The sequence below is a fragment of the Eurypyga helias genome, unplaced genomic scaffold (genome assembly GCF_000690775.1).
Source record: "Eurypyga helias isolate BGI_N326 unplaced genomic scaffold, ASM69077v1 scaffold16112, whole genome shotgun sequence".
NCBI lineage: Eukaryota > Metazoa > Chordata > Aves > Eurypygiformes > Eurypygidae > Eurypyga > Eurypyga helias.
In genome coordinates this window covers 1-21,820 of record NW_010237991.1, presented here as the reverse complement: position 1 = coordinate 21,820, position 21,820 = coordinate 1, and the positions used below count along the sequence as shown (strand labels likewise).

At 44.8% G+C, this 21,820-nt stretch overlaps 1 protein-coding gene across 1 annotated transcript; it reads right to left on the bottom strand.

Annotated features, from left to right (window-relative positions):
- Positions 1-12,583: 12,583 nt before the first annotated feature.
- On the bottom strand, positions 12,584-17,874 carry LOC104504768 (phosphatidylinositol 4,5-bisphosphate 3-kinase catalytic subunit beta isoform-like). The gene is made up of 6 exons (XM_010147694.1): positions 17,780-17,874; positions 16,216-16,383; positions 15,614-15,737; positions 14,160-14,305; positions 13,749-13,881; positions 12,584-13,255 (listed from the first exon to the last, which is right to left on the bottom strand). Exons 1-6 carry the CDS (start codon positions 17,872-17,874, stop codon positions 13,118-13,120), a joined length of 804 nt encoding a protein of 267 aa, XP_010145996.1. The 3' UTR covers positions 12,584-13,117.
- Between the last annotated feature and the right edge of the window lie 3,946 nt (positions 17,875-21,820).

Below are 21,820 nucleotides of genomic sequence, written 5' to 3'. Positions count from 1 at the left end.
GAATGAAAAAAAGCGAGTTGTCAGGATTGTAATTCCTACCCATAACCAGAGCAAAACCAGAGACAGATAAGCTACTAGGTCAACCATTGCTTCTCTGAATTATTAAGTCTCTGCGATGAAATGCAGCCATTGCCAAGGCTCTGTGCTCCTGGCTTTGACTTCTCTCAGCCTTCACCTCACACTCAACCTCATTCCAGGCATCCAATCTCCTCCTTGAATCCCCTTCATTTAAGATCAGCATTTCTCTCACACACACCCTGTCCCTGTACAGAACAAAACTGCTGAAGCACAATATGCCTCTCTGCACTTAAACCGAGGCCATCACATACTCTGATCAGAGGCCAAGGAAGAAGCAAGTCTACACCGTCAGTTTTTCAAAAAGTGGGAACTTAACATTGCTGTCCCCAACAATACCTTGCTCCATTTTACTTGTAAAAAGATACTCCACCAGTCACTGCCTTCACCAACTTTTCATCACTTTCAAAGCCTTTAAAGCCAGGTGTTTACCCAGCCAAGGCAAGACAGAGGAGCTTTTATCAGTACCTAGTCCTCAGATCTTGGGGCGCCTGCTGGGGGTAAAGTCCATCAGTGTCATCAGATCACTTCTGTGGTTTCTGCATGTGGAAGCCAAAGAAAAGAGTTGTCGTTCCTCAAAGCAACAGACAAAGGTACAGGTACTAGGGGTGAGCAATGCATCACTCCCAATTTCTAAACTTGGGATTAACCAGTTGAATATTTTCACAGAGAAAGAAAGTGACCAGGGAGTGTGACAACACCCTCAGCAGTGGTACATCATCTAGGCGTTAGGACACCCAGTTACTGCCTAAATCCAGGCTCAGATGCTGTAACAGCCTGATTCAGATGCAAGCCCGCAGCTATCCACTCTGAAAGGGAACCAGCCCCTTGGGAAGGGTGGAACACCTCAGAGCGACGTAGTTACAGGAGACTCTTCCTTCTCCCTCCGCTGCCTGAGAGCTTCTCACTCGTTAAAGGCTCATCATACCTCCTGCCACTGGAGGGTGATTCTGTCTCTTCTACTGAAGCTAATTATTTGTGTGAATAAACAAATATCACTTAGGGCAGCACCTTGAGCCTTAGTTTTCTACATTTGTCCACATTGCTAAGGGCTTGCTCACATATTGCACTTGGAACAACCTGGCCCTGACAAACTTTTCCTGATGGAAGTAAAAAACCACTTCAAACTGGATTTTTCTCTATGAAAAGCTAGCATTTCGACCAATTTACATGCCCTGATGCCAATCAGAAGATTTCTGTCTAGCTTTAAGCTTTATCCATCCACAGACCACTTAGCTCAGCACTTGTCATCTGGAATTCCTCCATAACACTTTCCTCCTGAGGAGAGTTCACTTTTCAGACATCCTAGGCAAAGACATACTTACTTATATGATACCCTTGTAGTATACAGCCACACCAACATCCATGTACAGAACTAAGACCAGTATTTGGACCACCTGCTCCCAGGTACATTATCGTCTTAGTCCTCAAACCCAAAACACATTTGAATACTGAGGAAGTGAGAAGTCATGCATGGCTAGCGCAGTTGGGAACTCCTGGGACAGAAGGATGCGCTATCTAGACCTTCCTGCCCTTCCTGCATGAAGTGCATGGAAGTGTGGTATCACTTCATGTGCCTGGTATCTGGAGGGTGAAACAAGTAACTATTGATGCTAGACTAAGACTTGTCAGCCTAAATAAAAAAATCCTGGAAAACCCAACACGAAACAGTTTTAATACACAAACTATCCAGAGCACATGATACAGCGTTTACGCTGACTTCATGCCAGCTTTATCCTGAATGAAGGAGAACAGAAAGTACCCGCACAAGCAAAGAGGTAAAAAGCAGCCAGACGCTGCCTGCTTTAGCAGAAGTGTGCCAGTACAGGGATAATGCTTCTTTGATCTGATGCGTGAGAGCTCTCAAAACCAAATTAAGTAACATCACTGGACTATGGCCTTGCTTGCTAAAGAAGAATTTCCTACCAGCTAATTAAGGCATCACCATTCCATTCCATTCCAAGAAGGGTCATCATCCAGAAGAAAATCCACAGCTGAACTGAGGGACATTTTCCTTTAGCCCTACAGTCCCTCAAGATTGCAGCTTGCCATTAAAGGCTACCAAAGCCTTTGGTGTAAGAAGAGATGCAGAGACACCCTGTGGTGGCAGAAATAATATTATCGGAATAAATTCAAACAGCTTAAATTTCCTGTAATTAAGACACAGATTTGGAACAGAAAAGCTGCATCCTGGGGAGACAGAAATCTTGCCCAAGTTGCTAGTCATGTCATTTCCCCTCTCCAGACCTGGCATCTTTCGTCCTGTGTGTTTGCATGTCAGTCCCCACCAGGAAGATTGTACCTCTTGTTCTGTTCGGTTCTTTAACCCAGGGGATATCTGCTGAGTCAGGGCTGCTGTATCCTGCTGGAATTGGAGGGATGACTGTGGAAATGCTCCGTTTCTGGAAAATAGTTCCCTGCACGTTTATCCTGCCAGACTTGTGTGGGGAAAACCATCAGTCTCATTTGTAAATCGTTGGCTGCTTTTTTTTTTTTTTTTTTTTTTTTTACCCCATCCATAAATCCTACTTTGTCCTGAAATCATGTTTATAAAGATGAAGGCACTTACAGAGGCACCAACACACAAGCTCGGGTAGTTCAGGAATGAACACAGTCAACACGAAGCATCAGTGCAAACCAGTTCTGACACCCAAAGTCTTGCAGGTCCTAAACCTTGCTTATAGGTAACTAGAGACAAGCTACAGGTACAACGCTGAGGTTCCTGAAAATGCTGTCCACTGCTCTTCTGTGATCTTCATCTGAGGGAAGTGTATTTTCTCCCAGACCTGCAAGTAGGACTCATGTTTTAATGAGTCATTATATAATCCATAGGTTTACAGACTGACTGCATAATAAAGTAAATCTCTGGGCTAGCCACAGTAACACAATTATTGGTTATTTTGGCTCACAAAACAAAAACCATTATTGCTGTTACTAAGTAAGAAAGGTGAGGGCAATTAATATGTTGAAAGCAATGGCAGTCAAGTTTCACAAGATTTAAGCAGAGAAGAAAAGCAAGGCAAATAAATCAACTCTCCAAATACCGGGTATTCAAATCTTCTGATCTGGCAACACACTTAAACACATAGTTAAAGTATAGGAGGAATTCCCCCTACAACATTAGGATTAATTACACTGAAAACTCAACATAGCCAGACAACTTCAACTTTAAAAGAAGAGAAATTAAATACTATACAGTATATGTTCAAAGTACAGATTTTCTAAAAACTATTGACTAAAAGTCTTTATAAAAGTCACATTTTGTGTATCTTCAATTCTTTGTCACCAATTTGCACATACTTACATCTGTACTTTCAACGTTACATTTCCCTCTCTTGATCCTTTAGACAAACAGAATTAGTACTGCAAGAGCCTGCAGTGAGAAGCCTTTGAAGCTCACTTCTCAGAGGTAAGGCAGATTCCTGCCTCCCCAGCTGCTGGTCTGATTAGCCACAGAGCAGTCTGTTCTGCAAAGCTTCGGCCTTGAACTCGCAGATTATTTTGTCCCAAATTAAAACCTGAAGGGAAGTCTATAATTGTGAGGTATGTAATTTCCTTTTATTCATAACTTTTATTCATTCCTTAATAGCATAGTAATTCTTTAATGACTGTTTCCTTTTACAGGTCAATGAACGGTTTGCAACATCTTCCATAAAGAACCTTTTCTGCCATTTCTGTGAGATAAACAGGTGTGACTTACCTAGGTTCTCTCAAAAAGCTCATTACCAAGCACGAGCAGCAAGGTGCATCACTTTGTTCCTTCACGGTATTTGTAGTTCCTTGTTAACGTGTGTCAACGTACAATATTGGTAAAAAATAACAACAAAACGAAAAACGTTTTCAGGGTGTGATCCTGAAAAGCATCTGCACAGAGAGTCAGTACTGCCTGTGCATATCCGACTGTAAGAACCAGTGAAGGAGAGCTGTCCTTTAAAGACTGGGAGCGGAGGAGGAGAGCACACAAGTGGGGAAGAGAGGAAGAGTAAAATCAGAAAAGTGGATCGTTCAAAAGAGGTGTCAATTTTGGTTTTAAGCTGACAAACTCTGTGACTTGTTTTAGATGATTTGTGGAAAATATTTTGAACAGGGAGGAAGAGACAAGCGCTGGCAATCGTTAGAGTGGGGTGAGCGCGACCCTTGAAGTCAAGCAACCAAAAGTTAATGCAATTACTAAGTATCAAATGTAGAGCAGAGAGACTAATTCAATCAGAGAGGCCAAAGGGGTAATTCTTGGAGACAAAGCAATGCAACGCGGAAACGCAGACTAATCAACCGCTTTATCAGGAGAAGAAGGAAACCATTTCCAAGCCTTAACTAAAGTCTCCGGTTGGTTCTTCGTCTTTCCAGGGCTCCGGTTTCTGCATCTCCCATTTGTTTCACTGCTTCTGTTCTCTACGCAGAATTCTTTCACTGGCTCCCAGTTCTTGGCTTGTGTCAAACGAGCCGCCTCCCCTCTTGGTTTTCAGCAGCTAGCCTCATCATGAACGAGAGCACGTAGCGGGAAATACGTATTATATTGAACGTCCGAGCCTACACAATTAAGTTTTTAGAATACCCAGAGTCGCCTCGTGCCGGCAGGATTTCTCAGAGCAGGTATTTGCCCCATCTGATGGAAAGCGGCTGCTCACTGATCTCCCCTAAACCTTCTGCGTGACCAGGAGACCTGCAGGTTTGTAGAGCAACAGATCCAGGCTTCACCAGGTGCCAGGCAGTAAGGGAGAGGCTTTCGAAAAGCTGCTCAGACTCCTGCTTTCATCTAAGCAGGTGCTGCTGTTATGACAGATAAAATGAGCTGGCACAAAGGAAAGAAGGAGCCCCCAGAAGAAAGCACAGGAGATGGGAAGCACGGCCGAAAAAAGCGAGAGCGACTATTTAAGAAGAGATTTTCTGGGCTGAGCCTCTTCTCTGTGTCTCCTAAGAATAAACTGTAAGTACATCCAAGATTATATTATATTATATTCAACGAGCCGCAGACACCTTTGTTACCTCAGCTGTATTAACTATTCCATGAACAAGGAGACCGTTACGGGCTCGTTGAACAACCCAACCCAAAAACTAGCACCTCACTGGCAGAAGTAGGGGTGAAACGAAGGTCTCCAAACCTTGTGTGTCTGCATGTTTGTCTCGTAACCATTTCGCTATGCTTCCCCCCACCCAGCAAGAGACATTTGGAGGGGCAGCACCTCTGTTCCTCCGCGCACACACAAGTGCTGCTGGTTGTGACAACCCAGGACACTGTTTCTAGGAGTAACGTTGCTGCAGATGTTGTTGCACCAATATCCCTGGCTCCAGGGTGTACCGGAGAGTGGCGACGCACGGGCAGCAGCCAAAATCGCTGTCCAACAATGTCAGTGCTACTAAATTTTTTGAATCAGAGTATAATTATTGCTTATGTTCCTGTAATAGTGCCTTTATGCTTACCACTTCCCAGATAGAATTTATAAAAGAAAGAAAAAAAAGGACAAGCAATGCAAAACTATTCCTTTTTTTAACCAAAGTAAGCAGAGGGAAAAATGAGTTTGAGCTTACTGCTTTGTGCATGTATTACCCTTGACTTGTCATCATTCTCATGGGATTTGAAATTTTCTTGGGTGTTTGTAGTTGGTATTATTCTTCCTTAACATGAGGGAAACTTAGTGTGTGCATCATGCTAAGATCAGGAGTAGTTTCCAAAAAATGTCTTTTCTCATCCATTACAAGAGCTGTTTTCTACACAGATCTCCTAAAAAGAGTCTGTCTTTGGTAATTATCATGGAATTACCGTCTTAGCAGGAAGTGCATGCAAGTCTCAGCAATTACTCAGCTAACTACATTAAGCTTGATAGCCACAGCAGCTGGTTACAAGCTTGACATGAGATTAAAATACACAAGCCAGACATGCTCCTGAGAGCCAGATCCTTCTCTCAGACCGGTCCAGTTGCAGCACAACTGATACCAAGGGCTTTGCTTTGTGATTTATCCTGCTCGCACTGCTGAGGAGCTGGACTCGAAACACAGTCAAACATCTATGGAGTCAGTGAATTACAGCTGTGAATTTTCTCCTTTGTCCATAATTTCACCGAAGCATGCATTCGGGTGGCAGACAAGTACAATTGAAGCAGTCAAGTCATGCTTTCTGGGCCCTGATCCTTGTTTGTAATGGTGAATACAGTTTTCTCCCAAAGAGGCCTTAAAAAAAAAAAAAAATCCAAACAAACACAACCCAAACCCAAAAAGCCAGTAATGTAGCATCCTCTGCCCATGGTACTCTCACATTAATGGAAAGAGAGTCAGTCTTCAGACTTCACCAGGTGTGTTTTTAGACACATTGCATGGCCGTGGTTTTTGAAAACCGGCAAATCATCAGGGCCTACAGAATCTCCACGATGGTGTAGCCAAATAATTATCTTCTCTATAGTTCAGCATTTGTAAGGGATTATGTAGGTTAGTGTCTCAGTTTGGAAGTAGTTTTATATAAAATATAATGGTATGTAATTAAATATAATTCAATCAAGAGCGCTTTTATTTCAGCCAGCCACCTCTATTCAAGGATAGTGCAATGTGGGGCTTACCTACCAGGCAGCATTATTCTGTGTGCACACAAGTGGAAGGAGAACCCTTCTGACAGTACAGGTGAGGTCTGCTAGGTCAGAAACCTGCACCTCAGGCACACAGCTGTATCACAGAATCATAGAATGGTTTGGGTTGGAAGGGACCTTAAAGATCATCGAGTTCCAACCCCCCTGCCATGGGCAGGGACACCTTCACCAGACCAGGTTGCTCCAAGCCTCGTCCAGCCTGGCCTTGAAGACGGCCAAGTTTGTATGTATGAAGTTTGTTTCCCTACCGGCTCAAGCCACGGTCACCCACAGAAAAGCTGCATGTTAAAGAACTGAGTAGAAAGCTCCTACCTAGCTAGTTATGATCTTTTTTTTACGTTTCTGTTTAAATGGTAGCAATACTTTTTAATAATTCTGTGTTCTAAAACCAATGGCTTGTCACTGCCATCACAGCACCAAAGCACCCTTTCTCCATCCATTCCCATTTTCTGCAGGTGACCACACTGCACCTGCTCCTAGTGTGTCATAGGCAGAGCCTCAGGAAGGGTTCCTAACTCACACGCTAATTGCTCCTGCTGATCTCCTCCATCTAGGCGGTGGATACGTTAAACTCGTCACCTTTCTTTCTGACTGTTCTAGCCCACAGGGAAGAAGTCAGCTCTTTGAAGACAAGAGGAGATGTTTGCACAGGAAAGGTTCCAAAAAGCTGAAGCCAGCACGGGAAGAAGTATGTTCCTTACGGCAGCCGCACTCTGGGAAAATGTGTCCAAAATGCGAAATCCTCGTCTGCCGAAAATGTGAGACACTGCACTCTGCAAGCAGCTTCATTGCCCACAGCCTCCTCGACCACTACGACAGAGGAGGCGGCGCCAGCTCCAGCACGCTGATGGCAGAAAGTCAAGTATGTAGGGGTGATTAAAGATTTGGTGAGGGTGCCTTGTCAGTCCCCGACTGCATCCAAAATGCTAAAGCTCGGATCCACCCAGGCCGACTGGATCTTGGTTCTGCACAACCTGTACCCAGCGTCAGCAGTTACAACCATCCTGTATTTCATACTTACTGTACGTAGCAGATGCACATTCACTACTTTAGCTAGCGTAAACCTGCAAACAAAGATTTGTGAGTAAGAGCTAAACATTCCTCAGCTATTAAGAACAGAGAAACGTTTTCAGTGAGTTTTCTTTTTCCTCACAAGGAAACATGATTGTCCCATTGAGCTGCAAAAAGAGAAAGTGAGTATTAAATGCAGAACCACTGGGTGCATTACACCGATTTGTAGAGCTTAGGTGTGCTTCAGCGCTGCTTGTGGTCTGGAATATTAAACTGGTTTATTTTTTAAATTAACTAGCATGGGTATGCAATTTGATGGGGAAAGGGGCTTCTAATGGCTATCCTGGCCACAGAAATCGCAGATCACATTCAAATTCCCTTCTAGAATTACTGAATTTTTTTACAGACTTTCAACTCCTAACGATGACCCAGCACCTCCCCTTAATATGAGATTACAAAGTTGTTATTCCAGCCTCCTTTGGCTTTTAGACCTGTGTAGGACAGCACCAAATAAAACTTACTCAAAGTTTAAGCGTACCAGTGGGACCCACACCTCGAGGTGTCCGTCTCCCTTCCTTTCACAGCGCATGGAAAGGCTTGCCCAGCGACGATCGGAGAGCAGCAGGGCGAGTAGCCAACACTCGGTGTGGGTGGCACTGAGGTGCCGGCACACGCAGGACTCTTTACCCTCCACGGAGTTCACCAATGCAGGTGAAGGGTGGACGTAGCCTCTGCAGCAGATCACCCCAAGCCTAGCAGCATGTGCCTTTCCTCCTGTGCTCACGGGCACAACTCTACATGCAGGATGAATTCCTTGCTGCTTGGTAGGGAAGGGGTTAAACAGATTCATCTCATAGCCATTAAGGGTTCTTTTATTTAGCCAAGCAGACAGAAGACAGTCTGGGAAGTGTGGACCTCTGTTTCATCACTCTTCCTGCTAAGTTCCCAAGCCACTAGTCTATAGGGAAAAGGACTCACTCTCTCTGTCCTTCCCACTCCCCCTTGGAGCTGTTCCAATGAATTTTTGGTAAGGGGACTGGAATCCAGATTTTTTTCCATCCCTAGGGAGTATTTTAACTGAGCTATGTCGGTCATTCTTGTGTTGTTTCCCCTGCCCACCCACAGAAAACTGTTTCAACAGGAGGAATTCAGAGCCCCGTATACAACGTTCCCAGACTCCAGAGCACCCGGAGCAGTACTGCTGCGCTCCCTTCAGGCTGTGTCAAACACACACTCAATGCTCCGTGCGCAGAGGAGCTGAAGGGACAATTCCAGAAACCAGAACGAGCCGCTTCGCCTGTGTCGTACAGCTGGTCAGCTCACCACTGCGCATCCAGAGAACGCTCACAGGGCAGAGCCCATCAGGTCGGACATGTAGGAGAAAACCTGAGGCAGGATTCACCACCAGGAATGAAGCACTATCAGGTTCCTCGCTTATGCCCAGGCTTGGTGGTTCTGGGCACTCCCAGCGAGCACCCAGGCTTCCCGCCCAAGCGCAGACTTCTACAGCCGGAGATCAGATCTTACCCCTTGCGCTGCAAGGGTTGTAACCCCTCAGAAACCAGGTTCCCATGGTGTTTGTCACCTCTGCTCACTTGCTTCATGAAAGCCAAACGATGTCTGGCGAATCAGCATTAAACCTTTTACATTTCCCCATTACTGCTGCTCTTCACCTGTGATCCTTCACAGGTATCCCAAGAATAACCCAGGCCATTACTTAATACATACGTATTTCCTCCCCATCCCTGGTCATCAGGCAATCCCAGGGGACACGTCTCCAGAAAATCACCTGAGGAAAAGCAGGGTGACAGACGGAGGAGGAAGGACGAGCTCATCACAGCAGCACTACTTTACATCTGACAGTGCAGCACAGTAAAACCTGTTAAGATAGGTACATAGTTGAGTTGGCTTTTAGCCAAGTGTTCCAGAGGTGACGTTACAAGCACAGTTCTACCAGCATCTGACTCCTGGTAGGGTTTTCCCTTGTGGCTTGCTAGAGGACAGGCAGGAAGTCCCCGTGTGGGGTTTTAGGCTGGAGTGGCAGGCAAGTAATAGCCGTCTGCAATCCCAGCTCACTGACGGGAAAGCTTTCCCTCCTCCTCACTTCTCCGACGGTCCACGCTCTTCTGCTACGCTCCCTGAAGAGCAGCCAGTGAGATGAGGTGGGTAAACCAGCTCCCCAGTCAGCATCGGCAGAAACACTTACCCTCTCCTTCATCAGTCATCAGGGAAGAGTAACCACGAGATCTTTCCTGCGCGCTGAGGGAGCACTCGCAGCACGGTACTCAAGCTCCTCAGCAGCGTTAGCTGTTGTTAAAACTGCCGCACCTTCCCCAGACTGGCTGCCGAAATCTGCTGCAGAGATCTGCTTGGTGCCGCCTACGCCCCAGACCACGTCCGGTTGATACACACTCGGGTTGATACGAAAGAGTCCCCAGTGTCCCCGTGGGAACCTCAGGAGATCCAGCGCTGCTGACTCCGCAGCCCCGGAGCTAACGGCCATCTGGCTGTGCTCCCGGGGGGTGCCCCACGGGGGTACGAGGTTAGGCACGCTGCTCCCACCGAAGGTGTCTGGGGAAGCTGTCACACCCACGCCATCGAAACAAGCTTCCTAAGGGAAGACAAAGCCATTTTTCTGACCTGACTTGCCAAAATATGAAAGACAAGCAGTTCCTATGTCCAATAAATCACTTGAGATTTTATGGTTATGAGCTTACAGTGACTGATTTACAAAGATACTCCAGATACAGAGACAATTTCACTCCTGACCTTAATGCCCAGACTTCACCCACCAACGGTCAGTGGCAGACAGATGTGCCCCAAACACAACAGCGTGGCCCTGGAGTAGCGGTCACTGTGGGGCTGTGGTCAGGCAACAAACCGCTACCTTCGGCTTAGTCCGGCTTCTCTCTCGTGCACCAAGCCACAGCGAGGCACAGTTGTCTATAACCCCTCCCAAACAGCCACGCGTAAACCGAGAGGTCCAACAGCAATGCTGCGTTCCCAGCCTGTACGGCGGCACCTGCCAAAACCTGCTTTCCGTCGGGACACCCCTACTCCCTCATCTCTCGGCAGTCTTATGCCACACAAGTTATTTTACCTTGCCAAACACTGCAATGCATTCTGTGAGTGCAGGATTTCAGGTTTAGATTTTAAAGCCAGCTCAGACACATAATTATGTTAATAAAATATATTGTGAAAGAGTAAGAATAGAAATACTGACCAGATACTTTAAAGATTTAGGCTTGAAACCTTTCCTAAAGAATAAAGCTACGATCATAGCCTGACACACTAATTATTAAGAGCCTGTACTATCTAATTATCCAATTTCAATAGCTCTAGGAAATTAAATAGGATTACTGGACTCTATGATATTAAATACATGAACAGGCGCTGTCAAAGGCATTCGCTCGACCGTGAATGACTGAACACACCACTGTCAATAAATCCGACACAAGCATAAAGGGAAAGGAAGCAACTGGCGAGAGGCAAATCCATGGGAGCGCTCTCCTTCACAGGACAAGCAGGAGTGCAGAAGCAGCAGTTGTCACCATTTGTCACAAACCAAATGACAGAAGGCAAACCGAGCAGACCCATCAAGTAATCATGCTATCGAAATTAAAACCGAACAAACATATACAACAGACACATGTCAGGAATGGTTACTTATGGAAAACTGGATGCTGGGAATTAGCTGAGGATGACATGACTTTTTCCAGAGCTGTCACCTGCAAAGTAGTTTCTTTTTACCCTTTTACACTTACTTACACAATATCCTAGAAGCAGGGGTCTTTTCAGACAGAATAACCCAAAGGGTGAGGACAAGAAAATCAAATAAAGTGCTATCCCAGTCCAGATAGGTTCTTGACCCTAAAGAGAAACAACAAAACCCCAAAACAACAACAACAATTAATAGATCGCTCTCAACAAAGTAAAACGGTCTTTAATTAAATTCCTACATAAAACAACATTTCTATGCAAAACAACTGTTTAGTCCAAAAGTAAATATATAAGTTTAATTCTCTTTCAAATGTCAACAAGAATTGAGAGCTACCAGTGTTCCTTGGAGAACAAGCAGTAGTTAAAGTCCACCTTGCTGATGTTCAGAAAGAGTATGTTACACCTTTTAACCAGCAGTTCCCTATTGCACGTAACAAATCTGCTCTCCATTTAAGCACCTAAAAGCCTGGTACCTCACTAAATAAATTAAAACAAATCCAGTTTCTTCAGCAACCATCTTCAACATATATATCTTGGTAAAGTGACATTACTGCAAGCTTTTAATAAATACAGAAAGAAAATATTAATGACTTCTCATTGGTGTTTTATGGAATGATCTTTTGCCACAAACACTTGATTTTGCAAACATCTGGGATTTTTGGTACGTGTGCTCTAAAAATCACCACGTGTAGTATACGGACTGAAAATGATTCGGTGCATTTACACGGACAACTCGGAGACACAAATTTCAAGCAAGCTTTTAATAAATACAGAAAGAAAATATTAATGACTTCTCATTGGTGTTTTATGGAATGATCTTTTGCCACAAACACTTGATTTTGCAAACATCTGGGATTTTTGGTACGTGTGCTCTAAAAATCACCACGTGTAGTATACGGACTGAAAATGATTCGGTGCATTTACACGGACAACTCGGAGACACAAATTTCAATGTATTTTTTTGAACCCGAAATCAATGTGCCTCTTGAGGAATGGAAACAAGGCCCCAGAGGCTGAAAGGGAAAACACTACCAAGGCGGGATTCTCAGACTTGTTTGGAATTGGCCTTTCTCTTACTCAAGGGGCTTCTTGTGTGTGTTGTGCCAGAGGAACAAAACGGTGCCACCCCGACCATCGGGCACTGCACCGTTTTCCGAGGCGTTCCCCTGCCATCTTCCAAACATCCACCCGTCCTTGGGCAGCAGTACGAGACACGAAGCAGCTCCCCGCAGTGCAGTGATACCGTGGCTGCTATTTACAGTAGAATTAATGCATCTGTGCCAGAAGGGCAGAGTTCATATGAAAAATATACACAATAAGGTCATTTTTAGCCAGATTAGGATATATATAAAAAAAGAACTCTTCAAGTCCCAACTTTAAACAAAGAACAGTTCTGTCAGAGGCCTTCAAACCTCCCACAAATGTACATTACCCTAACGTATAAAACCAAATATTTACACCTCCATAAAGTACCAAAGAGTTTTTAAAAATGCCTAGTAGCTCTCAGCGTGTCAGCAGGAACTGATTATCCAGGATGTTCACTACTTGTGGAGACAGTCTTGGAATCAAGCATTCAGAAGCAGAGTGCAAAAGACTGAGGAATTATTTCAGCCCATTTCTCGTTGTTCTGTTTCCTTTCTTATGTAACATGAGTTTTGTTGGTCCACGCTACAGATGCCCCGTGAAAACACTTATCAAGGTAACATTCAGCTTAGTGCAAACGCAGAAATCTTCTAGGATCTGTAATCTTTTCGCACAGTGTGCGCCATCCAGTTCACTTTAGTAGTCCAACTTTCCCGGAGTGCCTCATCAAACTTCTGCTTAAACTGCTTTAGTGCTTCCTCCTCACTCTTCCCTAAGGCGAGGGAGTCCTAAGATGACAGGAGAACAAGTACTGTTAGCAATTTTGAAATCCACATTGAGGCCTCCTTCACCATTCAACACAAACCATTCCGGTTTTGTCTGCTCTGACGCTTTTTCACCTGCTATTCACTGAGCAATACATCCGTAGTGTTTTCTGGGTTTAAAGACACCACTGGAGGGTCGTTAAGCAAGTAACTTCCACCTCTACAGGTCTACGCCTGTGCACGAGCCAAGGCGTAAGCCACCGCTGAAACAACCACGTTTGAGATGCAGGGACGCGCAAGTCACTGCGCAACGCCCGAGAGGAACGGAGAGTCATCGCTTCCTCTGAGCAAGAGGACTGACTACAGACCTTGTTCTGTCGAGCTGAAAGAGAAAGCTTTGAGCTCTGTGTGCAAATCCTGAGAGAAGTGGGAAACAAGTGACATGTATTTACCTGGGAATCCAAACTCGCCTACTGGAAGAAGGCTCAGTGCTGCTGAGCTGCGAGTTGTACTTTACCTTGAGATACTGGATGTCCTTGACAGAGGTTAGTTCTGGCAGCCCTGCAGTTAACATCAGTGCAAAGAGTGTAATAAATAGGTTTCCATGTTTCCGCAGAATCAAGTACGCCTCTTCACAATACTGGCGGAACCTTCAGTTCAACCGCAAAGCACATGCAATGAAGACAACACATCAGAACTTCCACCCTGACAAACATACATAACGATTTCCAAAAACCCAGATCAGGTCTAACGCAGGTATCGTAACAACACAGCGACAGAAAGGACAGAGATGTCTGCCAAACCTCCACTGCGTTCCCACAAAAATATCCCAGGTCTCTCCCAAGCAGCCCTTAAAGCGTCAGTACAAAAGGCCAAAAGCTTTAAAACAACCCACTGTTCTCTGGAAAGAGATCAAAATAATACTCACCGACCAAATTTTTCAGTGTTCCCTGTTTTTCCTTGCTGAATAACATGAATGAAATCATAAGTGAGTATGAAAGGTACCCGTTCCCTTTTAATTCCAAACTTGGACTTGAAGTTTCCAAGAATATGCCCAAAATCTATATGAAAGAGCTGAAAAAAAAAAAGAAACACAGGATAAAAATTAATTTCTCCAGCGTAATATAGAATCACAGAATGGTTTGGGTTGGAAAGGACCTTAAAGATCCCCCAGTTCCACCCCCCCTGCCATGGGGAGGGACACCTTCCACTAGACCAGGTTGCTCCAAGCCTCATCCAGCCTGGCCTTGAACACTTCCAGGGATGGGGCATCCACAACATCTCTGGGCAACCTGTCCCAGTGCCTCACCACCCTCTCCATGACGAACTTCTTCCTGATATCTAATCTAAACCTCCCCACTTTCAATTTAAATATTTAAATATTTCACTTTTCTAGTGTCTCTACAGGGTGTGGCATGAAGAGCAGTTAACTCAGAATGCTTCTCTCCTCAGCCCGTGGTTTCAACCCCTCGGGAGTATTTAAAGCACTTCAAGACTCGCGTGAAGTCAGCGATAACACCTACGCTCTTACGAGTGCCCGCCGCTACAAATCGGTGTGCAAAAGGCTGTCTCAGGTTTAAGCTCCCGATGTCTGCCAACAGACTTCTTGCTGGCACTAGCAGACAGAAAAATGGGCCCAACGATGAGCCCGTGAGGCTCGACACCATCGCACCCAAGGGCTTCTGCCTGAGGACAGCAGCAAAACTAGGAGAAATCAAGTTCATCTCAAGGAACCCGTGACAGTTCTCCCATTTTGGAATGACAGATTCTAAGGGTTTCAGCTTTAAATAAAAACTGAAAGGAATACTGCAAATGTCTATAAAACTCTCACTCTTATAACCCTTGCTCGTTTTATAGGCAGAGTAATTTAAATCAAATCAGACAAGTTAAAATAGAAAGTAACGAACAGGAAAACGCATTTCTAGGAGTTTACCCAGGTTTTGAGGCCTACGGTCACAGTGTTATCCTGCCACCCTGTTCCACCCTGAAAACTTCTGCAGACGTGGCAGGCTGTAGAGACTAACCTCAGGAAACCTACACCGCTCAAAACTGCAATTCCTGTCTTTTCAAGGATGGTCTTCTGCAAGATACTCTATCTTTATTCCCCGGATGTGAACCATTAACAGGCCCTCTGGAAGTTCTGACAAAGCTCCACAGACCTGCCTCACTTGACACAAGAACTGCTTGCTCACCAGGCACTGGTCACTAGACTTACGCCACTTCCTCCCTCTGAAGGTCCCTTCAGCTCTCAGTAATCAGACATCAGCCCTGACAATGCCAGGATTTAATGTTACTGAGACTCAAAAGAAATTAAAAGTTCTCAAGGTAACTCCTGCCCAACAGAGAAACCGTAATTGTTCTGACCACGGAAGAGATTTTTACCTGACCGTTTTTTCTGACCATGATATTGTCACTGTGTCTGTCACCAATCCCCAGCACGTAAGTAGCTACACAGTAGCCAGCACAAGACAGAGTAAATTCTTCAATGGCTCGATCCAAGTCATCTCTGTAACCACAAAGACAAAGAACGTTAGTGCACACGACTGGTAATTCATGTCATGCCTTGACCTCAAACAGCACTATCGCTTGCTTAAACCAGAAGCCCATTAGGATGCTGTAAAACCATGCTTATTTGGAAGAAAATACTGTGAAAAATAGCTATGGAGAGTAGGACAAATGCAAGTATTCTGACAGGCCCATCAGGAGTTGAGACCCAGGTAGTTATTGTGGGCTGGTTTGTTTTGCCAAATCTAGTACATCGTCCTCTGCAACATGCAGTCAAAATGCTGCAAATGCCAGAATTCCAGCTGGATTGCTGTTTGAATTCCAAGGGCACCATGAATCTGAGTCAGAATTTGACAAACTTGAAAAATGAGTAACAAACCTGCCAGAAGAGCCATGCATTCCTCAGCGCGGACAGAGAAACTCAGGGGAATTTTGTTGCTTACGCTACAGATGAGAAAATAAATAACTATAGAAATTACCCTAAATTGTATTCCTTCAGCCAGTTTAAGAGAGCATCTTTGTTGAAGGCAGCAGCAGCAGCAACGTTGCTACTATTTAACTGAATGTCAGCAATTGTTTCTGAGCTAGAAACAGCCTCAATAAGGCCAGAGTGATCTCCAGTGGCTAAACAGCCATACGGCAGTATCCTGAAACAGAACACAGGCTCCTGTTAACACAAAAGAACGGTCCTTCAGGCAATCAGTATTCTGAGCAGGCTGAATACTCACGCGAACGTTAACTCAAGGGTAACGTACAGACAATGCTTCAAAGTTAAAACGGCAGCAACACGTTTAAAACATCTTTTCCTGTTACATATATGTGTAAAAAAACAATTATATGCAACCCCAACTTTACCCTTTTACTAGGGAACACAGTTGCTTGTAATTTTATAAGAGGAACCATAGAGGGAGCCCTTCGGTATCATTTGTTAATTTACTGGCTAAACAGCGAGTTACTCATGTTCATTCTACACTTAATTATTTGTGAAAATGGAAAATAGGATCTTATCCTTTCCCCCGTGTTTCTTATTTCAATTTAATATGCTAGAAATCCTTTTAAATATAATGTTTTCCAACTTTTCCTCATTCCAAGCGTAGAAACCTAATGAAAACCAAGAATGTATCGGTTCAGCCCACCGGATACACAAGCATGTTCCTGCACATTCGTATACCACACCTAGTAAAAATCCCTACAGCAGCACCACTGCGTTAAAAGACGACACGGTTAAAGGTACGAACCACGGAGAGATGCGTCTGAAGGGACACATGTATTTCTCCAAAAGCCTTCCCCACCCCAGATGCACACAGTGCTGAGCGGAACGGCAGCCGACAAGGGAGCTCAGCGCGTGCAGCGGGAGCAAGGAAAACCCTTCAAAAGGCTTCACATCGCATGCAGAGGGGCCCGGTCCCGCGCTCGGCATCTGGGGTCAAGAACTCGAGCTCAGCTCCGGCTGTGGGTACAGGCACAAAAGAACGATGGCCACGCAAACCTAACGGCGGTACACAGGCTACAGACTAGCACTCCCTAACTTCCAGAGCTGTGTAAAAAACTGCCGGGCGTATCAAAACTTGGGTGTGTATAGGTATAAAAAGAAGCAGTACTGCTAGGGGAGTCGTCATCAGTGTTTATATATGTAAAAGAGGTATCGACTGCTATGAAGCCGAAGCACATCTCTTAGCTGACACAGCCTATTAGCCCAAGCTATAGCAGAAAAATTAATGAAATTCCACTAACTGGAACTTTTTGGCCTGATTGGATAACTAAACCGCCTACCCCAGGGATATCACACAACTGAAGCGGTGCAAGCAGTCCTAATGACAGTCAGGGATTCTTCTCTACTGACGACAAAGAGAATTGAAACCCAAATTCAACAAGGTGTTTAGAGAACACTCAACTTCCAAACAAAAAAAAGAAGTGCAGATTTGGAACCTCCTTCCCGTTTCTGTTCGCATCTCTTTGCCAACCAAAAACCCCGGCTCTCCCGACGAGAGGGTTCTCACAATGAGCAGAAGGTGTCTGTAAGTATCCAATGCCACTGCTCACCATACAAGGAAGCACTGCCCATCCTTATCACGATGGGACAAATGGAAGCCAAATATTGCCAGGTTAAAGTGCACGCTGGCCTTCCTCCACGGCATTTCAACCCGCCCGACTTGCAGCTTAACTGGGCACAAGTCCAACAACTTCCCCTTCAAAAGCAAGCAACGATGAAAGCCTTCAGCCCCTTGAGGGCTGTGCGCTTACAACCAAAGGAAAAAACATCCTTGTCAGAGAGACAGTTTGACAGGAGTCAAGTTAGGGACAAATCCTCTGGGCCCTTTCCATCTCTGCCTGGTCTTTCCGACTATCCAGCTGTCAGCAGGATACACTCCCTGCTTTTTCATCCAGTAAAGACCACGGACAGATCAATACAGCAATCCTGGCAGGCAGAAAAATTGCTTCTTCACTCCATTTCATGCTGATTTTTATTTCAAGGCTTGAATTCTCCCAAGCAGTATCTTTGCAAATACAACACCAAGTGCTCTTTAACTTCAGGCCCGGTGGTTTAAAAATAGTGACATTCTTGGGACTTGTACCCAATCCATTTTTCAGTGTGTTGGTGAACTCCTGATGTCATTCACACACGGCCCCTTAACACCACACCACGCATGCCAAGGGAGGTGAAAATGAGAGCTCGCCACAGTGAACTGAAAAAGTATTTTGGAGAAGTCCCTCTATCTGTCCCAAAAGTAAGCAAGTACCAAATACTTTCTTGGCAATTTACCGCAGCGAAGGTAAACTTACTCAGCACAGATCAAACTCCTCAAACTCCGGATTTTCTGTTGCTCTGGCACTTGACCTATTTTCCTCTTAACAGAGTTTCAATGCTGTAATATAGGTAAAGCAGCAAAAATACTTCTGGATACAAGGATTACTCTCCTAAGAGTTGCAACACTGCAGACCTCACAGCACGCTTGGGAAAACAGATGTTACGCTCCTCTGCCCCAACATGTATTTGTAACATTTAAACATTCCGCATGGAAATAATAGAAAGTAGCATAATTTTATGAGCATGCCCACTCACGTGACTGCAGATGGAGCGTTTTTTCAAGTCAAAATAACTTGGAGTTGTAAACTCTGAAAGTCTCATTTTGTCACCCTGCTGATACAACCTCAGTCTAAATAACATTTAACTTGGTAAGTTTGTTCTATACTTGCCCATATTAAAATACAAGGAACAGCTAGAGACACACCACAGAAAGGACTGAGGAAGCCTGGCTGCACATACATATTAATGACTTGGGCTAACTAATCCTCTACTCTATTTTCAGGTAGTTGTCTTAGAAACAAACAGGTACGGGGATTAATTAAAGAATATGCTTTTTTGTTCTTCTCGTTTCTCTCTGGTACTCGACTGACTGATGTCTACGGTAAAAGCCAGGCTTCTCTAAACAAGCACAGTGTTCGTCTGGGGTGATGGTCTCTGCTGACCAACGGCTGGGTCTGTACTGCGAAGGAGACGGAACTTACACCTCCAATTCTATTCCGCTGCACGCTCCACGGTCCATCCAGTGACTGCCCAGGACCTACGGGAGCGCACTCTTGCATCTTCCCGCACACACGTATTCCCGTTCCTGACACAAACCCTGGTGTGCGCTGGTGTTCAGTCGGAATGCACACACGGGAGCTCAGACAACAAAACAACACACCGTGTTGGTTTACCCAAGAGACACAATTGCTGACAGTTCAACCAACCAACCTTTCTCCTTCTTCAGCTCTGGAGACCTCAAAACCAACATATATTTGGTGTTCCTCTCCAGAGCTGAGAAATCCCACCGGGAATATCGTGCTTGCTTTAGACCCAGACTGGGCTAAGATTTCATTTTAAATTGCTACTAACTAACTGACAGTGGATTGCAGTGCAATCATAAGGAAACTGATCCCACCCCAAACTCCTCGACGGCAGCGCATCGCTTGCCACCTGATTCGTGCTGCACAGGAGCTGCTCAGTCTGCTTGTGGCAAGACACTACTGACTGGAAGAGCGAGGCGAACAGCGAGCGCTCCTGCCCTTACACAGGTGAAAGAAGAGGGGCGCCCTGCTTTGACTCCAACAGAGTTACCAGACTTCCTGTAATAGGAAAAAGTTGAAAAGTGCAAAATCCATCGTGCACCCGCCAAAGGGAAAAGGGAAGCAACAGCTTCAGGGAAACCAAAGCCTCAAAGGATGATAGAGGGCAAGAAGAACAGACTGCTCCTTGGTATGGACACCCAAAGCGGTGTTTTTCAGGACAGCAGACCTATCTGACACTACTTTTTCACCTGGCATCACACCTCTTAGCCAAGCAAAAAGAAGCAAGCCAACAAGTCCCGACCCACAAACAAGGCAACAGGACTCTTTTCCCGCTGCTGTTAATTCGCAGCTTTGGAGCTGCCTCGAGGGGTGCGAAGGCTGTAAACACGGAAATCACAGTGTCCTCATGCTCCAGGGGTTCATGCAAATTTGGTTTCAGTTAAGGCTGTTTCAGAGCTTTCCTTTGGCAACTGCCTGGTTAATCTTTTTAACAAACACAGCATCGCAACCCTGCCCCAATCCCAGAATTCCATTTTATAATCATAACTACAGCAGGATGAATGGAAGGAAGATGCTCCCAGTTAAGTAAATAAATGGAAGAGGCCAATTATAGAACTTCAATTCTCACTAGGAACTTCCCTTTCTACTTCTTTTCTTCCAAGAGTTTTAAGAAAAATCCTGGACATCAGAGCCACTTTCTGGTTTTCCTTTGTTAAGTTTTAAAAAATGCCTGACTCGGGAAAAGCATATTTGATGACTCCTAATCGCTATTCCTGTGTGCTAGGCACGGTGTGTGGCCCAGGCTGGAACCACAAACTAAGTTTCTGGGAAAGCAGCAACCAAAGAATGCCTCATCTGGGATTCCACAGCTGCCAGAGTTTGTCCTTGCCCCCGAATGCTGGATCAGTCTCCTCACGGTCTATTAATAATGACATAAATTATCTAAAGTTTCCCCAAATCAGTGTTCAAACTTAACACGAGCTCAGCCACCTCATCCAAACATGCTCTTCCAGAAACAATTTATCATTCACATTCCTACTTTATCCCATACTTCACTCCAAGGAATCTTTCCGTAAGCAGATTAAGTAACAAGTTTATAATTCCACTTATCTGTGCTCCCACTATTAGGCTTGAGCCATAAAAAATCTGAAATGAGCTCAAAAGAATCTAAATGAAGTATTAATATTTAAATAAGTACTTCTAGACTTATAAACAACACTTAAACACCAAAGATCACAGCTCTTCACTGGCATACCAAACTGAATTTATGGCCCCCAAATGGCTTATAATAGTGTGACACCCAGTAGCTTCTTTAAAACTCTCTTTCTAAAGAGAAATTAGAATTCGAGAATTATATTAGCTAAAAGTGGTGCACAGATGTGGCTGGAAAATCTCCCTGTATACTAGAGGGAACGATGCCTGATCCTGTTTCTCTTTGGGATACTCTAGTTCTCCCACAAACAAGTTTTCTGACACCCAAATAGCACCTTATCTAGACAAGAACGCAAAGCGGATGTCAGAATGTGCACTGAAGATGCCCCCAGTAGCTCCAAGTCTCAGTGTGAGCGGTGCTCGCAGCAGGAAAAGCAGCTACTACAAAACAGTGAAGTCCTTTGTGACTTACACAACTGACTAAAAAGTGACTGGTTTGCACGGGAGGAGATACCATCCTAGAGACTTGAGTAACAAACCAGTGAATGAATGAATGAACCTCCCGTCCTTTGTGACTTACACAACTGACTATAAAGTGACTGGCTTGCACGGGAGGAGACACCACCCTAGAGACTTGAGTAACGAACTAGTGAATGAAACTCCCACAACCCCTCCTCATCATTCTGAAACAAGCCTTCCAAGTGCTCAGGGTATCTTGAACAGGTTTATTTCTTCATTTGGAGAGAAGTGGCTTTGCAGGACCAGCAGAGCAAGTGAGAAGATTCTTCTCAGAGTAATTCTGCCCTAACAGAACACTTAAATTAGGAATTCTCATTTCCACCATAGTTTACAACCTCACAAAACCTGCCCAAAAGGCAA